The sequence below is a fragment of the Microchirus variegatus genome (assembly GCF_963457635.1).
Source record: "Microchirus variegatus genome assembly, chromosome: 4".
Classification (NCBI taxonomy): domain Eukaryota; kingdom Metazoa; phylum Chordata; class Actinopteri; order Pleuronectiformes; family Soleidae; genus Microchirus; species Microchirus variegatus.
In genome coordinates, this window is record NC_139805.1 from 4,999,751 (window position 1) to 5,019,910 (window position 20,160).

The following is a 20,160-nucleotide window of genomic DNA, read 5'->3' on the forward strand; positions in this document are numbered from 1 at the left end:
TATAAAAAAGTGGATTTTGGGTTATATAAACCCATAAATACTACACATTGTCCCTTTAATGGCCTAAATTAGATTCCACCACCGTTTTGATTTGCAGCACACGTTTAAATAATCCTACTTCACATAATAGGAATGATATATTAATATTATGTTTGTGTATGTGTGACCTTTGTCATTAGGCTCTGCTGCTTTTAGGTACAAATTTCAAGGAGGCAGTTGGATGGAGCACTGGACTGGTTTATTGCTGCAACATGGGACAAACACACAACCAGTCTAATGTTAATACACATGAAGTTTACTGTCGCTCGAACTACAGCACATCATTTGACTTCTGAGCACTGATTGTATAGTGGCATTATTTGCAAATTACGTTTCACTAATCTCACATCAACACATCAATCCCCTGCCAAACTCCGTTTTTTGCATTTACATATTAACACACACACACACACAACAACATTACACACTCAACAGTGCAAATAACATACCTGCAACATGGGACAAACACACAACCAGTCTGCTGTTAATACACATGAAGTTTACTGTCGCTCGAACTTTAAAAAAAGGAGTTCCGTATTAGTACACTCAAATCACGCACACTCTGTACTATTCATAGCTAGCTTAAACTCTTTTGGCACGTGTCAGTAGCTAACCTACACACTCTTTGCACATTCCAGCAATAATTAGTCACAAAGCAATAAAACCACAGGTTTTAGCAGCGTTTCATTAGACAAGCATCTCATACAGTAAATGCAGATGTATTTTATATGTCAGATGAAGCATAATTTACATGTACAACGGAGTTTTATGTCCGAGCGAACAGAACGACAACTTACCTGCAGCGCATCATTTGACTTCTGAGCACTAAACAAGATGCGCAGCATTAAGTGCAGCACAGCCTTCCGCTGTGGATTTTCAAAATAAAATAACGTTGGTTGTAGTCCCAAGTTTGACAGGAATTTACAATAAAAACAAGTAATAATCACACCGTTACATATGTATAATATTGTTAATGTTTGTACTATACTGTCATACTATGTGTACATATAGTATATATGAGAATGTAGAAAATAAATAGGTTTTGATTATTCTTCTTAAAGTATGAATTATTCATTTGCTATATTTTTCTTTTCGTGTTGTCGTAAGCCCTGAATGTTCCCCACTGAGATCAATAAAGGTTCTTTATCACTATTTTTTTGTTATTATTATGATGATTATGATTTAGATCTGTGTGACAACATAGTAATACGTGTTTTAATATGTAAACATGAGGACCCTGAATGCGTCATGGGGAATAATAATGACCATAGTTGCTGCCGCTGCTGTTGTCTTACATCATACTCAGATGATGAGTCAGCTGTGGGACGGGTTAGATTCACTCACGCTGTTTGTTCACTCACTACCTTTGAAACAAGCACACGCGTTGAAGACGTTGAATTCAACACAAACTTAAACAAACTAAACTCTACGGAAACAGAGGAGGAGGAGGAGGTGAGGATTGTTTACCGTGTTTCGAACAGCTGACATGAGCGTAGACCTGGAGGAGCAGGAAGACGAGCTGCTCGCCCTCCACAGTATCTTTGACTCGGAGGAATTTGTGCGGAAGGAGTCGAACAATGCCGGAGAATTACGAGTGTCGGCGGAGCTTCCGGCACATTTCACTGTGTCACTGACAGAGGGTGAGTGAGTGAGTGAGTGAGTCAAGCTAACGACAGCAAAATGATCAAAATGACCATGTCGGCGGCACTGATTTAAACGATTATATTGTTTAGGAAAAAAGAGAACTCACTGCATACTGGCAGAGGCGAACCTTAGACTCTGGGGGGCCCCAGTCAAAGAAGCTAATGGGGGCACCATTACAGTGGGGTGGTGGAGTAGCTCATTGGTTAAGACCGCTTCTGTGTAACTTCTGTGTGCAGAGACATCATGATCACAAGTTCAACTCAATGTTAACCTGGGGGCCAATGAGCATCTATCAGAGGTGGAAAAATACATTTACTCAAGTTACTGTATTGAATATTTTTTTGTGTATTTTGTATTTTTTAAGTACAATTTAAAATCAGGATTTGGTATTTTACTTGTGTACGTATTGACTCAAGTATTGTACTAAGTTACTTTATAAATCCTATCCGTTACTGAGTAAAAATAAAAACTCAGCACAATGAATGAACCAGACGAATGATGATGTGATTAGCTTAATGATGATTAGATTAAAAGTGATGTAATATCCAAAATAGTGTTGGATTTCTGACCCCTTGTCATATTTCTACTACCCTCACACCCCCACACAAAGTAACTAAGTACCTTTTACTTAAAGTACTTTCAAATGAACTACCTTTTACTTCTACTTGAGTACATTTTCAGATGACTACTTTTACTTCTACTTGAGTAATATTTGATCAAAGTATTTGTACTTTTACCTGAGTACAATATTTTATTTAGGGATGCACCGATTGCCTTTTTTGGGGCCGATTCCGATTTCCGATTTTTCAAGAAGTTTGACCTGCCGATACCGATTTTGTCCGATTTCAATTTTTTAAACCACTTTTCAGCATACAGAAAGATATATTTTTTGCATCTTTTCTCTTTAATAGAACATTTTAACATAGAAATACAATCAGTTCACATCCAATATCCAACTAAAAATACAAAACGAATCACTATAACATAGAAGTATATATAAAAATACAAAAACAATTGTCATGATACATTTGAACATGCTACCATGGAACATAATAACTTAAAGTGTGACTTTAGATTACCCTATAAAATAGAACTAAATAATGCTGTGGAATATTCACACACATCTTAAAAGTGCAGTGTTATGGAACCATGTTGTTCACATTCAATATCCAACTAAAAATACAAAAACGAATCACTAGCTGTATGTGTAGTTTATTTAAGTTTAAACATATTTCACAACATAGTACCTACACACAAATAAGTAAATGACCTCTCTCTCTCTCTCGCTCGCTCTCTCTCTCTCTCTGTGTGTGTGTGTCTCTCTCTCCCGCCCCGTGCCAACAATGCCTCGCGCTCTCTGTGCGCACAGATTTAAATGACAAACAAACAAATGCTGAGTGCTGATCAAAAGTTTTGTGCAAGTGATTTAAGATCCTGACTCTTGTCCCAAATATGACAGGCTTCGTTCAGTGATTGAAACAAATATATAAACATTAATGAAACGTTTACATGCAGAGCGCTCACTCGCAAAGCAGACAACAGCGGCGCAGCACCGCCACAGCGCTGCGGTTTCGCGGATGTTGTGTAATCAAATACACCGGTATGGCCGTATATTAAAAATTCATATCATAACGGAAAAAAAACGGTATTCAGTGTGAACCGGTATACCGCCCAGCCCTACACTCTACTACATGTGCGTGTAGCCGCGTGCACGTGTGTTGGTGATGCTGCGCGATGCGGGTGCATTTGATCGGCTTATTAAAATCGGAATATTCTGACTGATCGGCCGGTCACCGATTTCGGCCGATCACGTGAAAATCGGCCGATTCCGATCACTGGCCGATTAATCGGTGCATCCCTAATTTTATTGGTAAAATAAACACACATTGGCTTTCGCCGCTCAACCGCACTCAAACACACCAGATCAACAATGACACAAAAACACACACAAAAACAGATTTTGCATTTTAAGCTAGCTTAGGCTATCAATGCTAATGTTGCAAATACATTAAATCAATGTAAGCAGACAAAACAGATGTCAGTCCACAGTTGACAGTATTGGTCTTGTTTGTTATTAATGTTTTTTTTTTCTGTCTCTTTCTCAGGTGAAACATTGAGACAATATGAAATCTCCTTCCTTCCCCCTCTGCTCCTGACCTTTAACCTCCCTGCAGACTACCCATCCTCCTCTCCTCCCTCATTCACCCTCACCTGCAGCTGGCTCACACACTCACAGGTAATCGGAAGAAACAGCATGACTGATCACATTTCCACTGATTTCATCTTATGTGTAGAGGTTACATCATGCTTTACTCTTGTCTCTCTCCTCCCTCCTAAGCTCTCTGCACTCGGCTCTCATCTCACTGATCTCTACCAGTCCACAGGAGGCGCTGTGGTGCTCTTCTCCTGGGTGCAGGTTCTCAGAGAGGATGCCCTCAGGTTCCTGGATATTCACACTCCTCTGGAGCTCTCCTCAGACAAGTGCAGCACTCAGGACTCACGGAATACTGCACTGTCACTGACAAAGAATAATCCAGGTGCTTCAGAATCAGGATCCACAGATGAACAAAGCTGGAACAGCACAGGTGTAGAAGCTTCAGCCTCTGCCTCCACAGGAGAGTTGGACGCACAAGGAGCTGCTGCTTCTCTGCCGGTCCAAACCTTGACCGCCGGTCTCTCCCTGACTCCATCCCAAACCCTACTGTCCCAGATCCTGATCCATGATGCTGAGCAGAGACAGAAGGCGTTTGCCTTCACAGTGTTTGATTGTGGCGTGTGTTTTGTGGGCTGGCTCGGCTCAGACTGCGTGCACTTGCCCGAGTGTGGACACGTTTTCTGCAAGGCTTGTCTTGCAGAGTTCTGTAGAATCAGGATAACAGAGGGGAATGTCCGCGGTGTCGCCTGTCCTCAGGCAAACTGCACAGCCAGCCCCACACCTGCACAGGTACTGTCCTCAGTGTAAAAGGTGTCAATAATATGGCCCCAGAATCTCTCACCAGATTTATCCAAACATGGAGCATGGCTGAATACTAAAATGCAAAATACAACTGTCGCTTACACATATTTTTGGGAAAATTGCAAATCTCTGCTTCTCTGTTTCTGTGTTGAAGGTGAAAGATCTGGTGGGCGACGAGCTGTTCAGCCGCTACGATCGTCTCCTGCTAATGTCCACTCTGGACCGCATGTCTGGTGTGTGTCCCGTTGTTTTGTCTGTGAAACAGAGAATGCGTTTCATGCAGTCATGTCTCCTGGAGAGAGTCAAAGAACCAGATATAAACAAAGGTCTTTAACTATCATTGTGTAAGTACAGTGAGTTGATGTCTTCTCCTGCATGCAGATGTCACATACTGTCCCCAGCGTGCTTGTGGTTCCCCCGTCATCCTGGAGAAGTCCAGCACTGCGGCGATGTGCTCTGTGTGCAATTTTGCTTTCTGCGTCACCTGCAAAAAGACGTACCACGGAACCAACGACTGTGCACCAAAGGCGAGTGTGGTGAAAAGACAGATGCTCACAGACGGACAGCAAGGAGGTGCCGATCTGCCGCAGTCACAAGGTATACAAGAAAATGTATTTGTATAGCACCAAATTACAAAATACATTATCTCAAGGCAATATGAACTCCCTTTTAACGGGAAGAAATCTGTTAAAAAAACAGAACCAGACTCAAAGATGTGCAGCATCTGCCTAGACAGGTTGGGGTGAAAGGAAACATGGGGAAGAGAAAGGGAAAGAAGAAGATAATGTAGGGACAGAAGAGAAAGACCAGGAGCAGATATTTGACAGGTTTAGGTGTGAATGGGTTATTATATGATTATAGTACTACAATGTCATTTATACAAGCACTAGCATAGATTGTTGGAAAAAAAACACACACAATTTATACGGTTTTGGGCAATTTCATATTTTTAGACTTAGATATGAACTACATGTTGTGTGTTTGTACGTGTTGTGGAACAGCAAAGAGGCACTGCTTTTAACTTAGACCTCAATGCGTCATCATATGTTATAAATTATAAAAAGTGTTTTCTTATTATGATTTTTTTTTTCCAAAATGTAATTTTTTTTTACATAGCACAGTTAAAAAAAACAAACACCGTCCAATAGAAGAAGATGACATAACGGATAACGGGTTGATATTACATAAACGCGACTAGTATAAAACATATTTTTGTTCAAGACAGTTGAATTACTAAACTGACCATTATAAGATATTCACAAATGGTTTAAAAATTGTTTTACTAGTGCAGTGCCCATGCAAAATCTGTTTGTGTGTGTGTGTTTTTAGTAATTGTTGGTTTGGTGTGTTTGAGTGCTCATTGTTACTGTTACACAACAAAGGTTCAGTGACATTTTTATTTGTGTATGGTAGAAAAGCAAATACTGATACTGACATAATGGCATACAATAAATCTGGAAAATTGAACTTGCATAACAGACACAACCAGACACACACGCACACACTAACACGCACACACACCTTCCTGTAATTTATAGATTATTACCAAGATGTAAGTGAGACTGACTTTTTCTGGACTGTGTGTTTTGCACTTCACAAAAATATTTTGTTTTCTTGTTGTTGCTTTTTGTAAATCTAAACACATTAGTATCATCAATAGGTACCAAGCAGATAAAGGATGCAAATCGTGGGGACCCTATGAATGTGTGAACTGTGTTTGATTTGTTTATGAACCAGATCAATAACCCAATCATATAACAAGGGTAATCTTACTGTAAAGTAGAATCTCAGTTTGTTATGATGCAGATGTGTGTCTGTGTTATTTGAGTCTCTGCTCTGTGTGTGTGTCGGTTGTGTTTACCTCAGAGGGGATGAAGGCCCTGATGGACGACTACTTTGGAGGCAGTGGGGAGAGGCAGCGCCTCCTGCAGAGCAGATACGGACGCAAGGCGATGCAGGTCGTTCTGCCGGAGTACCTGAGTGAAGACTGGGTCGTCGCCCACAGCAAGAACTGTCCGCACTGCTTCTGCAAAATACAGGTATTCATTATTGTGCATGATGAGGAGCACCTGTGTCAAGTGCTTGTTAACACAGATATGTAATTAAACAATCACATGGTAGCAACTTACAAATATCAGAATGGGTGAGAAAGGTGATTTAATTGACTTTGAACATGGTTATTATTGCTAGAGTATTGCTGAGTATTTATTTTTTTTAGAAATGTTTGATTTTAATGCAAAACCATCTTATTCACAACAAATGATAAACATCAGCAGATAACTACCCTCTCTGCTACTCCTGTGACTTTATTAGGTGGGTCGTGACAGTTGTTGTGCATCACTTTTTTTTGATTGTATTTATAAAAGCCAGTGCCTTATAGTCTTACGACAGTGTTTTCTGTAATAAATCCATTGTTGTGTGTTGTGTGTTGCAGAAGAATGGAGGATGTAACATGATGACCTGCTCCAGGTGTGAACGGCGTTTCTGCTGGCGCTGTCTCACCAGGCTGCCTGAATATAGTGGTGGTGGGGGTCACTTTCAGGGCGGGTCCTGCACCCTCTATTCAGAGTACCACAACTATAACTAGTCCTTCTGCTGCTTTAACCGACAGCCAGAGAAAGGGTAGAGCATCAGTGGCATATAGTGAAAATATAGGATTATCTTATTTTTCAGTCATTTGCTACATATGGGCATGAAATATTGTTGTATATTATTATTTGAAGTAATTTATTTGTAGTTTCACCATTACAAATCTTTTTTTTACATCTTTGTCATACTGATTTATGACCACCAGGTGGTGATAATAAACTACAGAGCAACTGTAGCAAAGGAATTACTTTAGGGCATGAAATCTGAAAATCCTCTGAGGTCCAAACCCAAATCTTGAACCACAACTCTGAGCAACACACGAGTATATTAAGTATATTAATGCTTTTAAAAAGTGCATGTGCTTATTACAGTTTATATGCTTCATGTCATATTTGAAAGGTTTAGCTTTGCATCGAAGTGCGTTATTATCCATCGATATAAACAACAATTAACAAATGAACATTGAGTGCAAGTATTGAAATATTAGGCCTGTATGCTGACCGGTTTGCATTGGATATTTAAACATTCAAATGTCACAGTATTGCTGTTATACTAGGTCAGATAAAAGAAAAATATTTCTTCAAATCTGTTGTACGTATTTTACAGCAGTTAATTGCAAAACTGATATTCAAACACATTTATTTATATTTAATTACCTTTTAAAGTCCACCTGCAGTTCACTTTGGGAATCACGGCTTTAGAGGCTCACTTTTTTGGCGTGTTGATCAGTATGTATGATCAGAAGATGTCAGTTTCTACAGTCAATGTCTCCAAATGTGTTTTAGCAGACGATATACCAAGAATATTCTATGTGCCTTTTATCAAAGCTGTGAAGTTGGAAGCCGTGTTCACAGTTGTCATGATTTCACTCGTGAGGAATTAAGTTTTATTGTCGTAACGGTGGTGGATGGAAGGATGGAGGTTGCTGTGTAGGTCTGAGAGGATGAGGCGGGGGAGTACTTTACAGTAATAGGTGAGCAGTACGAGCTTAAAATAATACAATATTACAGAATTTCAAAGTAAAAGTGCTTGTTTTGAGATGGAACTACTTCACAATTAAAAGTATTTATGCTAAATTAACCTATTAATATCAAAAGTAAATAAAAACAATTGTCTGTGTGTGTGTGTGTGTGGGTGTAATTTAATGTTGAATGCCATACTATACTATTACTATTATAAAAATATTTCTATCAAACATACTACTGCCAGTTTGACACCGCTGACCTTGAGAATCTCAGCACTTTATAGAGTGAGGCTCGAACCTGAAGAAGAGAAACCTAACATTCACGCGACGAGCAAGGACTTGACGACAGTGGAGAGAAAAAAAATATCTGGCAGGACCGGCCGGTTGAAAAAAATTGAATTTTAACGTTCAATTTGAATTGTCCATCAGTTGAGGCTGTAGTTTTCTTTTAGGATAACATCCGTCTCTGCTGCCTCTGCTGTCTCTGCCGTCTCTGGGTCAGTCGTACATTTTTTCTTGATGCCATTTGCAGACGCTGGATCAAGAGACAGAAAGACAAAGTGTTACCCAAGATTCATTTTTGTCCCAGCAATAAAACAGATATCACAGACGAAGAACAATATTGTCAATCTAATGTTTCTTGATATAAGATTTGGAGGCGTTTGGAGGCGTTTTGCTGTCTTTGTTCGCACACCTGACACCCGGACACACTCCTCCTTGTGTCTTTCGTCCCATGCTTTCAGTTTACAGTCCGTGGAGCAGAAGAAGACCTTGTTGCAGCGAGTGCACGCCGTCAGCTTCATGGACGCAGAGAGGCCGCATTGGTAGCAGAACTTAAAAGACGACTTCCTGAGAAGGAAATTCACACACACACAACAGGTAGGATTGTGTGAGATTCTGTAAGATTCTAAAGATTTTTTTTGTCACGTTATTGGAGAAAAAAACTTGTGTATACTTATGTTTTCCCGTTATGTGGAGTCTTGAGGGATCTGTGCCACCTAAATCAAAGGGTACATATGAAAACAGATGGTGATTTACAGCTGTACACCGATATTGTTTTGCCCTTTCACGGACACAAACGTGTTCTACCGACCATCAAGTATGAGCTGTCGTTCTCTCTCCAGAGCCTCTGCCTCTCTCTTCATGACAGTCTGTCTCAGCAGGTCTCCCATCGTGCTCAGCAGCTGGCGCCGAGCTATAAACGTCTCCCTCTCTTGCACGTTCAGAGCGTGGAAGGGAGTGTTGGCGATCCGTAAGTCCTAGATGGTAAATGTTAAATATACAGATAACTATTCAGGAAAAATTAATAAATGTGGTACGTGTAGTTTCCTCTGTTGGAAAATCTGAAACACTGTTCTACTGTAACCAGGGTATGTGGTCGAAGTGGAGCAGAGGAATTTTGACAGCAGTGTGTAGAATATATGTGTAGAAGATATGATACGATACGACTTTATTATCAGTTTTCACTGAAATTCCTTTTGCACTTCATGCAGCAAATACATGTTAGACTTACAGTACACACACACACACACACACCAGTCAGGACAGACAGACCATGCAAAATAATGGTCCGTGGGCTCGATGTTATTTCACCGACAGAATGGATGAATGGATTTTACAATTTATCGTGTTGTTTGAGGGAATTCTGATTCATCTGTTTGAGGGGAGAAGTTGGTCATCACTGTTCTGGACATGAGAGGAGATGGAGTTCGCTCGTCTGCATGATCATACTTTATCTCTCACGCCACCTTAATCTAATGTTACTATACCAGTGTGTGGAGCATTATGTGAGGAAGAGGAGGATGATGAGAGAGTAATCTTTTGGGAATAAATGTGCCTCCTCCTCCTTCTCCTTGCTCACTTCGAGAGCTCAGTATTTCCTCAGGTGGTACTTGGTATAAGAAAGTTTGAAACCCACTGCATTAGATATATATACATATATATATATACATCCATTATCTACCGCTTTATCCTCCACCAGAGGGTCACGGGGGTGCTGTGCCTATCTCAGCTGACCTTGGGCGATAGGCGGGGTACACCCTGGACAGTTCGCCAGTCCATCACAGGGCCAATTTACCTAATCCCCATATCGCATGTTTTTGGACTGTGGGAGGAAGCCAGAGAAAACCCACGCACATACAGGAAAAACATGCAAACTCCTTCCAGAAAGGCCCTTGTTGTTCCAAACTGGGCTTGAACCCAGGAACCCGGGTCTTCTTGCTGCAAAGGCAAGAGTGCTAACCACTACACCAACCGTGGGCCCGCGTACATACATTTTTATATGTTTTTGTCCTGCATAAATCGTGCAGTGTTACCTGATAAAACGACGAGTGTGCGTAGTCCACTGCGGTACCCATGAAATCACCCACCATCACTGGCATCAGGGCGTCAGCGCCGGCCTTCACCAACATGTCCAGCTACATCACAGACACACATGAACATAACATACAGTTAAAAGTACGGACGGGACGATTCCACTTTTTCAATAACCGATATCAATCAATCAATCAATCAATCTTTATTTATATAGCCCACAGTTTACAAAACATAGTTTGTCTCACGGGACTTCACAGGGTTGGTAACATCCTCTGTCCTTAGACCTTCGATCAGAGTAAGGAAAAACTACCAGGGGAAAAAACCCTTGTAAAAGGGAAAAAGGGTAGAAACCTTAGGGAGAGTCACAGGTCACAAACTCCAGTATCTGCCGATACCGATATCAGTCCGACACTGTTATTTTAGACCCTTAAATAAAACTATGAAGCTGTGTTGTGCTGAGTGATTTCAAAGACATCGTTCTCCAGCTGTGTAACATAATATTCTTCAAACAGACCATATCATGACTCAGCTAAAATGATGTTGCTGAATTGTATTGACATTTTTACAGTCTGTGCACGGTGAAATGCAATAATGCTCATGCTGCCTTCAGTGTCAATCAGCGTGAGTGAAAGAGACTCTGAAAAAAGTTAGTTTGAAGCAGGATGAATATGTATATATATATGTATATATATATATATACAGTACTGTGCAGAAATCTTAGAAAATTTGATTAAAAAAAATAAAAATACTCCTCTACAGGTGTCAAGTATTTAGCGTGATCTATCCTTACACTTGAACAATAACACAGCTCTGTTAATACTGGAGTGGAACCTTAATTAATGTTACTGGTAAATCCTGTGTTTGTCCTACTATTTCATTTAAATATCTGCTGTAAAAAACGTCTGTTACGCCAGGTTTATTCAAGACTTGCTTGAGCATTACATACACAAGTTGCATGAGTTAAACTCATTGACAGCTCACTAATATATGAGAGCAACTTTAAGTCGCATCACTTCATTCCAAATTCACATGATCACAGAATTTGACAGACAGAAAAAACAACAGAGCTGGTGATGCCCTGAAACTTTTGCACATTACTGTGCATATATAGATATATATGTAGATACCAGGTCTCCTATCAGCTCATCACTAGTTAAAAGTGTATTTTATTTTCCTTTTATTTTGAAATTGCTTGAAATTGATCTAAGAACAGATTATTGTCGTAGTATTGTTTTGGATGTTAAGATTCTCAATTTAATGTCACATTTAAATACATTAGTCTAAGGTTGCAACGACCATCTCCTTTTATAATCATTAATGAAACAATAATAGTATTTATTTTCTCATTTATTTGCTCTTCTGTGTCATTTTGAAATTTAGGAAACACTGATATATACTGTAAGTTTCACAATGTTCTGGACCACAAGAATATATACCCAGTAAAATAATCAGTCATAAAAATTATTGTTTGATTGTTATATGGTCCTTTTTAATGGTAAAAACAGGGACTTTTTCAGGACAAACAAATGTGTGTCTAATTGGTTAAGGTTTGAGATCAGATGTAAATTGTGGTTTGGTTGAGGTTAGGGTTAGTCATTAACTGGTTATGGTTAAGTCTCCGTTGAGGCGTGTGAGCTTTTGAGTGTGTGTACATATACAGTCTATATAATAAATATACCAGGTTGGGTCTTTTGCCATCTAAGGGATAACTGAAGTTGGTGACAGTACAGAGGGCGCTGCCCACACCACGGCCCAGAGGGATGTTTGGATCTGCACCTCCTTTCAACAACTCCTCCACTGCCTGAGAAGAGAAGAAAAGGGGGAAACAAAGGTAATAGGACTGTGTGTGTGAGTGCATGTGTGTGTGTTTATATTGTATATACCAGTTCATTGCCACTCGCTATAGCCAAAGAGAGAGGCGAGTGTCCACTCCAGAGGAGATCAGTCCTGGCACTGTGTGAGAGCAGGAGAGCCACCACCGTACTGGCATCCTGGTTAAAAAACAACAACAACAACAACAACTATGTTGGCTTAAAGTCTGTCATTTGTTTCTGTAACATTTTCTCATGTTTGTTCAAATTGGCTTCATGTCCAGATACAGGTTTTAAGGCTGAATAGATACATAATAACCTGGTGTAAGATTTTAATAAGTTTTAATAGCTGCTTAATTTTGCTTGTTCCAAATACACAGAAAGTAATGCTTCCGATTACTCGATTATTATAATATATTATAATTATATTATAAATTGATTGTCAAATATTTGTGTTTTTTGTGTTTCTTTGCTCCATATAAGAAAGAAAAAAAAAATTTAGTTTGTGGACAAAACAAGACATTTAAAAAAATCCGGATTTCCGTTTAGCTAATGAGACGGTAGCACTATAATTAAAGTAAGAAACTCACATGTCACCTTGTTGATCCTTACAAGGTAGTGTTATCTATATTATTTTTTACTGCTTTTTGTTTATTTCTTTTTCTTTATTGCGCAAATGTTCTTTAATTTAATATGGACACAAATGCTGTAATTTGTATGGCATAAATAACATTTAATAAAATTTGAGTGATAAAAAGAAAATCAGAATTTCCAGGTTTGAGAAACACTGATCAACATTTTCTGATATTTTACAGACCAAACAACTAATCGATGAATTGAAAAAAATAAATCAGAAGATTAATGGATTATGAAAATAATCGTTAGTTCAAACCAAAGATATCAATAAACTTGTATCAACAAACTGAAGGTCCAGTGAGTGAGAGTAAACCAAAATACAGAAAATATAAATATACAGAAGCCCATAATGGACAAACTACACATCTAATGTATATTTAATCCAACCCATCTTAATGGGTAATGCATGTGTATTATTTTTATCTTTATGATGTAATAAATATTGCTTCATTTTTACACACCGTACCTTAATCAGTCTTTACACATCAGGGTTTATGTTCAGGGAAAGTGTGTGTAAGTTGTGAGTGAGTGTGAGCACAGTGTAGACTGACTTGGTATCCTTTGTCTCTTTGGCAGGCTACATGCAGGGCTGTTCTGCCACCTTGTTTGACAATTGGTGGTTTCTGACACTTCATGGAAGCCTATAAAAGACCAGGAGTTGGATTCTGTTACTACTGAAAGGATTTAAATGAAGCTCAACGTACAAAATCAGTAAGAACACACGTACCCTGTCCGGCTCATAGATCTCATCGTGGTCACAAGCATGTAAATCTGGGTCAGTGACGGCGTGCAACAGGAGCTCTGTGATCATGGTACCTGCAGAACCTGGCAGTGCTGCAGCCACGTGCAGAGGGTAAAGACCTTTCCTCTACAAAAAGATAAGGGAAATGATGGATAGTGCAGTGCAGATGCTCTCAGTGACTCTCAACAAACTCTTCCTGTAGAGCAAAGGTTCCCATTTAAAAATGGGAATCTCCACTGCACACACACACAAACTTGTTTTCATGTCTTTGTCATAGACATAATGCATTCCCAAGCCCATACCCGAACCTTAACCATCACAGTTAAGTGATTAACCCTAACCCTTAACCCAGTGTTACCCAGTCCTGGTCCTCTGGGACCCCTGCTCTGCATGTTTTAGAAGTTGGAAACATCTAAAACATGCAGGGCAGTGGGTCACTAAGGACCAGGACTGGGTAACACTGCCTTAAACTAACCCTAAAACCAGGTCTTAACCCTGAAAAAGCCCTTTAAAGTTGAGGGGCTCAGAAAACATTCCCCTCAAACAGGTTTGCACATTTTTTTTATGGAGCAAACCCGAGCAAACGCGTGGTTTGACGCGTTTAAAAGTTAGTGGGGTGCCAGTCAGAGTCAAGCCTGACAAATAATAATATAACATAGAAAGAAGAGAGCTCCGTCAAACCATACAAACAACAGAGCAAATATTATGAAGCAGCAGATGAAATGTCAACAAAAACCAGCACTGCAAAAACAAATGTGTACTATTATTCAGTGTTATGTGCAAAATTGCCCACAGTCTCAAAGTTCAATCCAGCCAGGACAGAATCCGGTGTTCCCAAAAACAAAAAACAGTTCAATCCGGTTCAAAACCAAATCAGAAAGGCAACTCAAAAACTCCACTCCGGGCTTTACGGTGGATCCCCACAAACAATTCATATCTCTTCCGACTCACAGACATAATGTGTTCCTTTTCCCTTTACTATAACCTTAACCATGACAACCCTAACATAAACCCAAGTATAACTCTAACCCTAAAACCAAATATTAACCTTCAAAAAAACCTTTAAAATTAAAAAAAAAAAAGAAAGCAGCCAAAATGTCCTCACAGAGACACAGAGCCTACTACACTGACAAGCAAACACACAAACAAAAAAAGAGAAGGAATAGAGTCAGCAGGGACTGACTTAATAAACTGAGTATAACAGTCTATTAGCACACACTTGAAAATGCTCAATTTGAATTTTTGAGGAAGCAGAGCGGGAAAAAGTGAAAAATCAGGAATGCATCGATGCAACTTTTGCATCTATCTCATTGCATTAGCCTCAAACACAACAAACCCTATTTTGGGAAAGAAGAAGATGAATTCCCTACCTCAGGTGGAAGGGGAATGTCAGTGTGAGCGCCACACAGCAGCAGTCTCTTGACAGCCTCGGTGTCAGCAGCCATGATAGCCAAGAAGAGGACAGGCATCGGGACCTTGGACACGTTGGGGTCAGCTCCCCGGTCTAATAACAGCTCCAGAGTGCTCAGATAACCACGATGTCTGGTCAAACACAAGAGGCAGAGAGTAAAGTATCATCAAAATAAACACACAACAAAAAAAAAACAGCACGGGAAACAGAACTGACTCAGTTTTCATGGCAGCCATTTTGCGAACGGTCTCCTGCGTGCCAGAGTACTGAAGAAGCCCGATGCGACTCAGAGCTTCGGCCGAGCGCTGCATCGCCTCCTCTGTGACGTGGATGCTGTAGCTGCTGAGAGAGCAGGCAGAGTCAAAGCTCTGCTTTATGGTCAGGTCTTTGTCTTCGTCTTTGTCCTGCTGGAGACAGACGAGAAGACATCGTTAAAGCTCGTGCGAGCCAATCAAACAAATTACACGACAGGATCTGCGCACATTTCACCTCAATGACTGCCGCTGCATTGACCCGACGTTCCCTCCACTGCACGCTGCCCAGTGCAATGTGACCGTCCAACACCTGAATGGAACGGTGCACACTTCTTCTTTCCTCTCTGTGTCTCACACTCTCACAGTCTCCCAACTCAACAGCTCCATTTCTTGATTCAACAAACCGCTTGGCACAATTTTCACTTTCCCACGCTCGATCATGTTCTTCAACAACGCTCCTTTCCTTCCTTTCGCTCCCTCCTTCGTTGTCCTTATGTCTGCTTTCCTCACTCACTTGCAGCTCTCCTCCTTCCTCTGTCTCCTCTGGAGCAGCCCGACACTCAAGGGCGGCCAGGTCACTGTCACTGCACGTTTTTCCTCCATGATGTGACTTGTTCTCCATTTGTTCTTGTGCTGCCCTGAAAACCAGACCAATAGAGAATTAAAAGTCATAGCTACGCTTATTTTAAAGACACTGATAGTATAGCATCTCTTCCACGACAGATGAGTGTTATTAGCGATATTCTTACTGGTCAGTGATGAGGCTCTGGTCACTCAGGGATGTGTTACTTGTCTGAGGTCTGTTGTGAGGCTCCGATGTGTCTGTATTAGAGTCCACCTGGCTGATCTGAGGACTGTTGCCACATGCTGAGAGGGACAACAAAGCCTAAAGGACACATTAGGGCAAACAAGACTGAAGATTAGGGCCAGTCATGCTTTCAGCATAAAGCCCTGCCTCCTCTCCTTCATGACTATGTTCAATCTTACTAGAGTTTTGGCAGGTGGTTTGGCCAAGGTGGTGTCCAGAGAGCAGAAAGGGTAGTAGAGAACATGACACACGGCCAGGGCAGACATGCCTTCATGATTCAGTTTGTCAATGTCGGCACCCATATCCAACAACAACTGGATCAAGTCATTATGGCAGTGGACCTGGAAGAAACAACACCGCTGTTTACTCCTTAATCTTGAAGAAAACCTGCTTGCAGAGTATTTGCCTCAATATCTTTGGTGAAGATTTTAATCTTCTTTTGGTCTTTTTTGTAATTTCATTTTTCCTAGGCTGGATTGTCACACCACCAGTCCACCAACTCCTGAACCCTCTACAAGTCTTTTCTTTTAGGTTCAGTCATCAACTTTTGTTCTCCAGTCTCTTTCTGAATTAACAAACAAAAGACATAAAAAGAAGGATAATGTGTTACCGTGGCAGCAATCAGTGCCGTGTCTCCCTGTGAATCTGCTACGTCAGGGTGGACCAAACCACTTTTGAGGATCTGACGAACAGCCTGCACTTCCCCCCGGCTGGCGTGACAGATGAACCGCTCCGAGTCCACTTCCAGAGGCCCTTTAGGACCAAAACCGTCCCGGTCCAAAGAGAGAACGGCTTCCACGTTCCAGCCCACGTTTTCAGCCTGTCGTCTGAGACACACAAAATACACACGTCCAACCGTTAGCAGTCCCCCGTACAAGCAAGATGTATGAGTCTCTGACATACTGTAAGTCTGACCTGTGGTTGTATATGTGAGCCTGCATGCGCGCCTGTAAGGGAAGGTTAGAAAGTGGATCTCGTTCATAGCCTTGGTGCAGATCAGCACCGGGCTCCCATTGCTCGCCATAAAAGTGCTGATCCAGCTCCTTCCTGCGGCCCGGGGGCAGCGGCAGGTGGTTACCGTCTGTTGAGTAACTCTCCATGTCAGCGGGGTAGATAAATTTCTCATCTGACAGCAGGTCTCTGTCTGTATGTGCCTAATCAGGATAGGGAATTTCATTTACCTGCTTTGAGTTAAATATATTTCAAATTACGAGATTCAAATATATATACAAGTACATACAAATCCATATTTTTTATTTACTGTTTCTGCTGTAACTTTTGGGGCAAATACTAGAATATTCAGTATTTTATTGTGTGTATTTGTCACTAATGGTTCACAACTACACATTTGCACTGCGTTCTGCCACCTAAGCTCTTCCTGTAACGCACTAACTCACACAGGAACTGGAAAAAAAAAGACAAGCTGATACAACATTTCTCATGATCCATCCGCATGAAACCCCCCCACAATGACTCAAGACGCTGTAGTATGCCAGGCCTATACGTGACGCTGTAACGCTGCTACACCAAAAACAGAGAAGACGTAGAACATGCGCATAAAGCATGTGCTCTGTATGTAAACTTTTTTGGTTTATTTGAAGGAGTATACATTGCAATGTACAGTATACAATCCAGGGTCTCTGCAGGTTTCAACAAGTCAAATTTAAGACTTTTTAAGACTTTTTTAAGACCATAATGAATACAATTTAAGACCCATTTCATATCCATACTGCCAAAAAAGTACACAAGAGATGAAGGAAAATTGGAGCCACAAATCGTTGAACTTATGCAAGCAGTTCGGCTTAGCTGTGGGCTTTCGTATAGTTTTCTCCGCTGCTATGCTAAGCTGTAAACACACCACACTGGCTAGTGGTGCTCGACTTTAGTTCCGTGTTGTAGTTATGTTATCGCATCCTCAAAAATCGAAAAAACATTTCAAAGCGAGACTGAAGTTTATGCACGTTTTAAATAAAAGTCACGTTAATATATTTTTAAGACCTTTCAAAATTGTATTTAAGACCTTTTATGAGATTTTAGGAGAATTTTAGACATTTTAAGGCCTTAAATTCAAATATTGGATTTAAGACTTTTTAAGACCCCCGCGTATACTGTGACAATCACAGCCATAGGAGACAGCCAATTAAGAAAGCCAGGGGAAACAAAGGAAATATAGCAAAAGGTATCATAAAGTGAACAGAGAAGAAGATAGGGACAGTGAATGCCAGCGCAAGACAGAGGCGGGACTATGACATCACTGTCACAAGGGTGGCGTTTTGAGATTTTTCGGAAAAAAAATACAGTTTCAGGGCTCCCAAAGGATTCTATGTGAATAAAACGTGGACTGAAAATGTTGGATTCACCTAAACTCTTTTCTGTATGGTCAGCCTCTAAATTGACTAAAAACTAAATGTTGTTATTGTTACTACTACATACTGTAAAACGACATACTGTGCATTTGTGTCACAAGGTGCCTTATACAGTATATGGCTGTATATGACTTTACCTCCAAGTGTGTCCTGGCGTTTGTCTGCAGACAACCGGAGAGATCGGGAGGCTTAAAAGGAGAAGCAGAAAGTTCTGTTCACTATCTTTCTGCACATTTGTATTCATGCCAGTGTTATAATTGTGTAAACACCAGGACAAAAATAGGTCATGTTGATTTGATGGCTGTTGATTTGGTGGCAAAATGTTAAATATAAAGTAAGTTAATCAGTGTAGAAAATATGACCTGAAGAGGTTTTTACTTTTTCTTGGCACGGTCAAAAGACAAAAACAGCTTTTTTTTAAGTCAATAAAAACATGATTATTAATAAGCAGATACTAAATGTAGATGTTGTACCTGAGTCAGCGAGTCAGTGGTCGCAGCTGCCTCCATGTAGGGAGCATATTCAGGAAAGTTCTCCAGGGTAAAGGCCTCTTCCACAGCAGTGCAGAGCCTCAGCAGGCGATGACCAAGCCACAGACCCACGTCCTGACGGCCGTCTGAATAAGTGACCACACCTGGACCAAACCTTTGGTCAGCATGGTACAAACCCTGACAGTCGGTAGGTAGATTTTATTACTATTTACTGGTTTGTACAAACAACATACAAAGAAATCGAAAAAATATCTGCCATCACGCGCTTCCAGCCCAGTTTACCTGAAAAGAGGCTCCATCGGGGAACAGATGTTGACCATATCCTTCTTTTGTGTTCAAGTAGAACTTGCCTATGAACTTGTGGCCCGTGGGCCAGCAGAACAGTCCGTCTCCATGTCTGTAGTCTTTGTAGAAAGAGCCCTCGTAGTACTGCACCAATAAAAACAAAGGACATTTTTTTAAATTTCTTTGGAAATTAGAAAAAAAAAATACAATGCAAATTTTTTTTGGGGTGAAGTGGCCCTTTAATTAAGAAGAAAAATATAGTTATAAAACGTTATATTCTTCGGTATAACAGTGATATAAGTTTGATTAATGAGTTACAACTTCATTTTAGAATAAAATCCAAATAAAACAGTGAGGGACCAGTGATGCTGTGCCTTGTTTTACCTCTTTGTTCGACCAGGTGAACTTTCCTCTGCCGTGTTTGAAGCCGTTCTCAAAGTCTCCCTCATACGTGGAGCCGTCGGCCCACAGCTGAACACCGGGACCTTGTCGCCTCTCTTCGCCGACCTCAGCGTCTCTGTTTGGGGAACTTTGTTCACCTGTTTCTGCTCCTCCTGGAACACTCATTGTCTCCTCTGTGAAATGTGTTCGACGAAAACAGAAACTCGTTTCAAGTGAACTTTTTCTCAGTTAAAAGGAGTTGAAGTGTCACAGTGTGATTAGATTTGCTGTGTTGTCATGACACCGGGGGGAAAAACGTGTGCGGGGTTCTTTCCACGCATGCGCAGACGAACTATTAACATACATCGTTTAAAGTGAATTTTGAGCTTTTAAGGTTTTCCTCATTTTAAGTGCCGTTATGTAACAACAACCTCAAACATATCACATCACATAAATGCTTCAAAAAA

General features: G+C 40.6%; 2 protein-coding genes across 2 annotated transcripts; one reads left to right on the forward strand and one right to left on the reverse strand.

The window, feature by feature from the left end:
* The first annotated feature begins 1,417 nt into the window (after positions 1–1,417).
* On the forward strand, positions 1,418–8,210 carry LOC310926596 (E3 ubiquitin-protein ligase RNF14-like). The gene is made up of 7 exons (XM_083888764.1): positions 1,418–1,679; positions 3,789–3,919; positions 4,022–4,627; positions 4,794–4,872; positions 5,021–5,236; positions 6,506–6,678; positions 7,074–8,210. Exons 1-7 carry the CDS (start codon positions 1,526–1,528, stop codon positions 7,224–7,226), a joined length of 1,512 nt encoding a protein of 503 aa, XP_083744890.1. The 5' UTR covers positions 1,418–1,525; the 3' UTR covers positions 7,227–8,210.
* A 407-nt stretch (positions 8,211–8,617) lies between these two features.
* Positions 8,618–19,879, reverse strand: ankmy1 (ankyrin repeat and MYND domain containing 1; the record flags this gene model as incomplete). The annotated part of the gene is made up of 19 exons (XM_083887741.1): positions 8,618–8,727; positions 8,887–9,041; positions 9,282–9,451; positions 10,508–10,609; positions 12,187–12,309; positions 12,392–12,499; positions 13,507–13,596; positions 13,677–13,823; positions 15,068–15,239; positions 15,325–15,515; positions 15,622–16,000; positions 16,112–16,248; positions 16,350–16,511; positions 16,781–16,997; positions 17,086–17,324; positions 18,674–18,697; positions 19,010–19,204; positions 19,310–19,456; positions 19,697–19,879. 19 exons carry the CDS (start codon positions 19,877–19,879, stop codon positions 8,618–8,620), a joined length of 3,051 nt encoding a protein of 1,016 aa, XP_083743867.1.
* Between the last annotated feature and the right edge of the window lie 281 nt (positions 19,880–20,160).